This window comes from Gymnoscopelus microlampas (genome assembly GCF_963454915.1).
Source record: "Gymnoscopelus microlampas genome assembly, chromosome: 6".
Taxonomy (NCBI): Eukaryota; Metazoa; Chordata; class Actinopteri; order Myctophiformes; family Myctophidae; genus Gymnoscopelus; species Gymnoscopelus microlampas.
In genome coordinates this window covers 27,085,987-27,094,757 of record NC_139943.1, presented here as the reverse complement: position 1 = coordinate 27,094,757, position 8,771 = coordinate 27,085,987, and the positions used below count along the sequence as shown (strand labels likewise).

The following is an 8,771-nucleotide window of genomic DNA, read 5'->3' as shown; positions in this document are numbered from 1 at the left end:
CATTTGCTAATGCTACTACTTATCAAGGAACATGTTTAGGGCAGAGTGTTTAAGGTAAATAAGAGAGAAATGGAACGGAAATGTACTGGATGGACACGACCCTGGCCCGCCTACACCATGCCACGCAAGAATATCTTTGTTATTTTATTCTGAATTATGTTCGGGACATTCGAACGTTTTATATTTGTAAAAGTCGCGGTCCGGTCACAACAATAAAAGTATCCCTCGTTTTTGTCTGAAATTGATGATTTTGTTCGCTGAATTTTAAGGATTTCAATGGTAGGAACCACATACATTTGCAAATGTTTTTTGGGGGACTGCAATTTGTGTTACACCGCCACAACCAGTGTTGCCAGGTCTGCTTATTATAAGCGACTTTGAGCTTGTTTTCCCTGTAAAGTTGCTTGTAAATATTGGTAGTTGCGGGTTTTTTGGGGCTCGTTTCTAAAGTGTAGACTTATTTGGGCTTGTTTCCTATTGTTGTTTAAACCAGTGTTTCTTAAACATTTTCATGTCAAGGACCCCCAAATTGTCTGCAGATCCCCATCTGAAAATATTTTGTGCCAGGGACCCCCCTGAGATTTGTATTGTCAAAAAGTTTCAAAATGTTCCAAAATTACTTGTTTCTTTTTTCAAGATATTATTTTCTTTTTTGAAAATATCCGTAGCCTATCGCTTCTTTTGGGCTTGTTTTCATAGACCTGGCTGCTTATTTCCCTCACAGAATCTGGCAACGCAGCGCTACAACCAACAACAAGTCGATAACGTTGCTCACGGAACAAACACTGCTCAACAAAGCCCACCGTCAAAAACTTTCAATCAAAAGCTGTAAGGAATAAGGATGCCTCCATCTAGGACAAAACTCGAGCCATGGATAGAGAACCTGATCCTCAGTTATGGTACTGAAACAGAGCAGAAGACAAAGAGCGGACGGCTTAAAGCTCACGTTGTTGCAGTGGGACCGATGGCTCTGTCTCAAGTCCAGGGAGCGCAGGACGGTCCAACAGATTTGCTCTTTCTTTCTGATGGAGTCGTACAGATGCCAGCTCTTCTAACGGCATCTGCCTGGGAGGATCTTCAGGAACGAGAAGACCGAGAATGTCTCTTTAGCCTCGTCAACACAACGCTGTGTGTGCAGGCGTACCGTCTACAGTTTCACATGAATCCAGAGCAGACCAAGTGCAGATTCTTCGTGTCCGTCAGTAAGTTGGCCACTATCGCAGCCGGACCGCCCAAAGACGTTACCCCTTCCTGTACGACTCTTGCCCCAGTTAGGCAGCAGATTTGTAAAACATGGAGATCTCTGTTGCCTCAGGGTTCAAGTGCCTCTCAGGATACCCAGTGTAGTTTCGAATTGTCCAATATGCTGGGGGCATGGCAGCATGACGCTCTGAACTCTGTACTGGAGAGTGTTCAGAACGGGCTGAGGGTGGCGCCTAGCCCTGCTGTGTCCCTGCAGCCCTCCACCTCCCCCTGCAACCCACCCAGTACCCATGCAAACACATACACAGGCTGGGATGCAGACAGAATCAGAAATAAATCTGTGGAGCAGTTCAGCATCCCTGTATGTCATCTTCTTATGCCAGAGGAAGGGGCTCAACAGCCACAAACTGCTTTCGAACAAGGGTACGAGACACCGAGTGGAATCCTCAATCCACCGGAAGACACAATTACAGATTTACCAAATACCGCTCATCATATAGAAACTGTTCAACCGATTCTTGGTCATTTTAACACCAATTCATTCCGTCCTGAGATTCTGGAGAGGGGCTCTCTTGGCAGCGAGGACACATTGTCCCAGGTTGATATAATAAATGAAGACACAATTACAGAATCGAATCCTTGGGATGCTTTTTCTCCACCATTTGAAATGCTGAGCACTTCTTCATGCTCAGATGAATCCATAACCTCAGACGCCATCCCACCCAAGGCCCTGACTGATAATGCTGGAATTACAATCCAGGTGGAGGGTGTTCCCTTGGTAGCCATCACACAAATGTCCTCCAAGGGTTCATCAGAGATTTCCCAGATATCAGAACAGAGCAAAGAACAGACCTCCTTTCCCCCATACCAGAAACCACAGTCCACACCCCGTCTTGTTCCTGTGTCCAATTCTTCAGTTTCTGGGAGTGCAACAGAACCTATCGGCAGGACTCTGATGTTCCCCCGCATAAAGAACCGCTGTTCCCCCATGGTGTCGGATGAAGAAAACCTGCAGATGGAGGAGGAAATGGAGACACAGGAAGAGGTTGCACAGAGGAAATGTAGGACTGTAAAGAGAAAGCTTAATCACTGCAGTTCAGACACGTTGATTGCCTTGGAGGAGGAAGAGGAGAAGGGAGTCCACTCTTCCGGGAGCCCTCCCTCTTGGCTGTTTGAAACACAGAGGGCTTCCAGGGCCGAAGCAAGGAGCAGTTTAAAGCAAACAAAATCTGTGGGGACTGTCTCGGGTGTGCACTCCACTGTTCATAGTGACGGTACACAATTCTCATATGCATATAAAAATGCTGGCCAACTATTGCAGGATCTCAGCAAATTCAAAGTTGCAGATGACATGCTGTACTGGGCAATAAAGTACCTTACAGTTCCAAATCAGACTGATAAAGCTCACAATTTGGTTTCTGAACAGTAGCTCTATTCCACGCAGCTATTGCTGATGGCTCCTTACACAATGAGAGAATGTTGTTGTTTTTTGTTGTTGTATTTTGTCTGCCTGCTTCACCTGCTAAACCTATTAGAAAAGTAAAAAAAAAAAAAGATCACCTCCCTTATTGGATCATTCATTCTATAGGATTGGATACTACTGTCCTAGAGATGACTTAAGGTTATCAATTATTTAAATTGTGCTGAAATTCAAGTGATAGAGTGAACTGTATTCAGGTCTGTTTTTGAGGACCTGGTGCTTTGTACATTCAAATGTTCAAAATGTTCTCCCAGTTTTAGCAACTGTTATTCATGTGCTGTTGAAGAAATGTAGACTCGATGAATATAGTTTTTGTAGCATTCAAGGCAGAGCTGCAAAGTCTTTCATAAGAAGTGATTGTTACTCTTGAGTACGTTATTTTAAGAATAAATGCTGTCTTTGTCCAGAAGATGTCGCAATTGCCTGACATTTTCTAAAACTTTCACCCCTCCATGCTTTTCTATTTTAATTTGAGATGTGCCATATAGTTAGACAAACTCGATTCATGTTTATCGAAAAATATGTCAAATTATGTCCCCGGTCAGACCTTTACATACGTTTTCATAATATACAATATACAATAGACCAACCTGTTACTGTGCCTTAGAATAAGTGCAGCAATAGAATAAATCAGCATTCACTGTGGATGTATTATGATTAAATATCTGCACTGTAAAAAGATGTGCTTCTTTGATAATTGGTTATAGTGAGGCCCCCGCCATAACCTGTCATCAAAGAGCCGTTTAGACCTTCAGCTGATTCTGTCATAAGAAGTTCCAGCAGCCATGGCCACAGTTGGCCAATCATGCCTTCTAAATATCTACTGGATACTCTTGCCAAAAATGAAAAATATTAAATGTCTTCTTTTGATTAAGTTAAATGTGGATGAGAGTTGTCAATTAACCCTTTAACCTATAGCCTATACCCACGGATACAGGATAGGTGGGCACTATAGGACATCTGGGCACCTCGGTGTAAAATTGGCTATTGTGTCCAAAAATGTTAAGAAATACAATATTTTTTAAAGAAATATTAGACCTTAATTGTCGAATGTTTAAGCATGTTCTAATCATGTATACTTTACTTAAAAACATTTTCCAAATATTGTATTGAACATTTTGGAAAACATAGCCAATTTAACACCGAGGTGCCCACTCATCCTTGGTGCCCACCTATCCTGTACCCACTTACCGGAGACGGGACACTCCACTGTATCAGAATGAAAAGCAATTTCGCCCACATGCTACACACTCCCATTACTTTTGGTATATTTCTTGATGAATCACTGTCTGTTCAGAAGAAAAGAAAAACAACTGCGAGAAAACTTCGGAGTTTATACACTGAAACCTCGAAACTCTTAATGTAAGCAAGACCCAGCTGTGCGCACTTGTAAAGTTGTTATAATCCCCCTTCGCCCTATAAACAGGAAAATACATAATATAAAGCATCATGCACGCATCTACAAATAATATACTTTAACATTCCGCCAAGTTGTCCTTTTAAGGTAATTGCGACTGCTTCCTTGCAGCTGTTGATAAAGCAATTAAAACGCCTCGTTTAAGTTTTCCCCCACAAACTTGGATAAAAAAAATGTGATATAACCTAAAAGTGAAAATCTGCAACCATATTGTGGAATGTTCATTCATGCGATTTTTAGTTTTTCAGCAGCAAATATCCCTAGCTTACCTTCATTTTGTTGGACGGGTGATAGAGACAAGAGGGGGGGTTTGACAAAAGTAAAAAGAAATTGTTTAACTTATTTTCCTTTTAATTCACTTTGTTTTCATTTCAGCTAACCCAAAGCAACTCCCAAGAAAGGACTCCGCAATGTTTGCTTGTTCTCTCTGTGTGAGCAACTCTCAGCGTCAAGGGTGGACGTGATATTTCAAACAGCACATCAGTGCGTTTATGTATTGGGTGCCCGGAAATTTTTCCAAATAAACACAGCTTGATTCAACTTGGGTGGGCAGACTTATCAACAGACTAATTCTATAAACAGATGAGGGAATAACCCGGCACCTCATTGGTCGGGTGGGCAGCGGGGACACGCGGGGCTCTGTGCAATGAAATTTTAATTAATGTGGGTGGGCTGAGAACACAACGACTGTTTATGATGGACAATTTATTTCCCTGCGCAAAGTCAACATAACACAAGCAAACGTACAACAATTATTTAACATTTTTGTAGGAGCCTCATGAGGCCAGCAGGACGCAGAGGGCCAGTCTGTCAGTGAAGTTGAACCGGGACAGACGCACGGTTCCTCGGCGTAAAATGACTCTGTACCATAGTCGCCTGCAGCAACTCGGAGTGCCACCGTCGGCGCATCTGAGCATCTCCAGTCCCTCCCTCATCTACTTGTATGGAGGGGACAACGGGGGGATCGTACCGGCTCTGAGCTTCGTCCCAGCCCGTCACCAAGAACCACCGCAGAAACCGCCGTACAGTTACATAGCGCTCATCGCCATGGCCATCAAGAGCGCGCAGGAGAAGCGCGCGACGCTCAGCGGCATCTACCAGTTCATCATGGACCGCTTCCCGTTCTACCACGACAACAAACAGGGCTGGCAGAACTCCATCCGCCACAACCTCTCCCTGAACGACTGCTTCATCAAGGTGCCGAGGGAGAAGGGTCGACCCGGGAAGGGCAGCTACTGGACCCTGGACACCAAGTGCCTGGACATGTTCGAGAACGGCAACTACAGACGGAGGAAGAGAAAGCTGAAGAACCAGCAACAAGAAGCGGTGCTGGACGCTAGATCTTGTCACAAGCGCAGTAAGAGCTCGGGATCTTCTTCTTCTCACCATCACCCCGGTGCCGTCAAACACCAGAGTGACTCTCATCACCCGAGGAGAATGGCGATGTCAGACAGCGAAGGGACAGAGCTGGATACAGAGAAGGTGGACATGCAGACACATCAGGGACATTATTTACAGCGAAATACGGATTCAAAACCAGTCCTTGTCGAGTTCAACCACACCGAACCGAAGCAAAACATGCCCACGCAGAGACTTAAATTATCCGTGAATGGAGAGTCCCTGGCGAGCGGCAGCGAGTCCATCCAGAGGTCGTTTGGAGCGCAGGAACACACAGTGTGGCGGGACAGCAGCGACCATGTACCTGCAGCCTCTCTGCCTCTGCCTCGGGACAACGACCAAGAACAATGCAGATCAGCGTTCAGTGGAAGTGACAATGGGAACAAGAACAACAACATCTCGTTATTCGCCCAGGACAGAGTGAAAGGAAACGTGTCCAACAACAACTCTAGTAGCAGAAGCACGGATAAATCAAAGGGTTTTAGCATTGACAGTATCTTATCCAGAGATGGGTTCACTTCTTCAGAGACATGCGCAGAGCGCCACGGTCCTGCCTTCAGTCCGGCTGTGGTCCTGGGTTCGACGCGCGCGCATCAGCTGTACCAGATGGGGTTCCCCTTCTGTTCTTACCTGTCACTCACGTGCTCAGACAAAGTTTTACATTACAAATAATTAAACAGTGGTGGAAAAAGTACTCACGTTTTTTACTTATCAATACTGCAATATAGAAATGCTCTGTTACAAGTAAAAGTCCGGAATTCAAAATTGAGTAAAAGTATAAAAGTATTGGCATCAAAATGTACTTAAAGTACCATAAGTAAAAGTAGCCTACTAATTATGCAGAATGTCCAATTTTAAGTTTTCAAATGTATAAACATCTTTTGAAAATAGCAGATCTACAAGCTCACAATGCTTTGCACAGCAAAGCATTGTGAGCTTGTAGCTCTGCTATTTTCAAATTGCCGAAATGTATATAGGACTGAAGTGCTTAATGTGTTTTGTAATAATAATCCAAATCTACAAAGTAACTAGTAACTACAGTTTTCAAATGAATGTAGTAGTGTAAAAGTATAGGCTACAATATTTGGAACCGAGATGTAGTGGAGTTGAAGTAAAAGTATTGGAAATGGGAAATACCCAAATAAAGAACAAATACCTCAAAATAGTATAGCACTTAAGTAAATGTACTTAGTTACTTTCCACCACTGTAATAAAAAAAAACACGTGTTTACTTTTACGCACGAATTACGCGCATAGGTAGATTTACCACCGACTATAATAGGCCTACATAGCGCTGCCTTTCTTTGAGGACAAGTCGGCTTTTGTTTTACCAAATGTCTGTGCTAATATGTAAGAAAAAAAAAAGGAAAGAGGAAGTACCACATGTCTATGACAATTGTCATAAAATTGTCTATCAATGGCCGATTTTACATGCTTGTTATAGGTAATTTTTCTATTGATTTTCCAAACGCCTGTTGCTTTTTTAAATCTATGCGAAATGTGATGTTTGACATCCAGCAAAAACGTTCAAGTGCATGCGGATGTTGTGATTGTTCATGTAAATGTTTATGAAAACTTGAGATGTATTTCTCTCTCTTCGTTCATAACAGGAAAGCTTTACAGTAAATGTATATGTTGTTCAGTTAGGAGGTCTGTATATTGAAGTTTGGCGATGTCAAGACAAATAGGCTTTTCAGTAAGCCTATTATAGTATAGTTAAAACTGAAAATGTAGATCAAAATGATCTTACATCCAGGTTTGTTAATTCTGAATTAAAATAAAGTTTAGTTTGGTAAATTAATGGCACAATGCAGTTTATTTAACTTTGGAGGGGGGGGGGGAGGAAGAAGAGAGTAGACATGCTGAACTGTGTCACTGTTAAGGAACAGTGGCTCTTTCAGGCCTGTTTATCACTTCATGGTAAAGCTGTTTAGGATGTAGTACACTACACTACATCCTAAACAAGAAAAACTGTCCCATATAAAACACAGAATTATGCCAATGAAATGACTGAAGATAGCTGATCTTGGGCCACTGACACTCTTTATAGGTACATTATTAGACTTCCATAGTTAAATTAAGACTCAAGAATTTGCTGTGTAAGTGTGCTCATTTTAAACCTATTCAATAATAGGAATAATAATAGAAAAGCTCACAACAGCTGTCGTGAAGCTTATAGATCTCCTATTTTCCCTATTTGTCATGAAACAAAGTAGCCCTATAGGACTTAAATGGTTAAGAAGATGTCCCACCTTCTGTTTTTCTTTTACAAATCAATCCCTGACAGTATATCCTTTGCATTTGTGGTGCAGTCACAACTAATTCATCATTTGGACTGAGGAATGTCAAGGATTGAAAAGCTCTGAGATGGTTTTAAATCAAATCAATATTCATTATGAAAAGGAAAGTTGAAATATGATGTCCTAGTAAAAAAAAAATGCTTTTACCATACATTCCTCTACGCTCAATCTGAGAATCATTTATAAAGGGAGAAAATACCTACCTAGACTGACCCTAAACTCGGATGACACCTGCATTAAATCAGAGGACTATGATGACAGCATCATTGCAAACAGAGAACACCCACGTCTAAATATAGGCCCATAGCTTAGACACACTTCTCTGAAAAGCTCACTCTGCAAGCCTGCACTGTGCGGATCAGGAATGTTTGTTGAAATAAATAAACCTCCCCACATTTGAGGAGAGGAACTCACAATCACAAGCATTTCCTGTGTATAGGATTCTTTTGGGAAGAAGTGTAAATAAAACGTCACGACAAAAACCTTTGAGGGGAAAGGAGAGAGGGAAAGAATAAGAGAGAGCAAATGCCCATGATTATTTAACTTCAGTTAAATCAGTTTAACAAAGCATGCTAAAGTGATTGCTCAGCACCTTGACTCTTTGGGACTCTGGGTCCTTTTATTATTAATTAACTCATTGCCTAATCATAATGAATCCATTGGTTTATGCTGGCCTACATCCAGAGGGCTCCTCAAAGCAGTGTAAATTAATTAATGTTGACATAGCTGATACTGTCTATGAACTATTTTAACAGTAGAAGATCCTCACGAGAAAGACGCTCCAGGAAAGGGGAAATCATTCCTGTCACATACTGTATGTTATCACAAAAGACAAACATTTGTGATGGACTATGGTTAGAGATCCTTATGATGCAATGTAATGATGATTGAGCAAATCCATATTAAGAGTTGTGTGAACCAATGAGTATGGCTTAAATCTGACCATTTTCATTTTAATTTTCAAAAAGTGCGC

At 41.9% G+C, this 8,771-nt stretch overlaps 1 protein-coding gene across 1 annotated transcript; it reads left to right on the top strand.

The window, feature by feature from the left end:
• Positions 1-4,700: 4,700 nt before the first annotated feature.
• Positions 4,701-7,234, top strand: foxl1 (forkhead box L1). Its single transcript, XM_084059195.1, has one exon. The coding sequence runs from the start codon at positions 4,956-4,958 to the stop codon at positions 6,168-6,170; it is 1,215 nt and encodes a 404-aa protein (XP_083915321.1). The 5' UTR covers positions 4,701-4,955; the 3' UTR covers positions 6,171-7,234.
• The last annotated feature ends 1,537 nt before the right edge of the window (positions 7,235-8,771 follow it).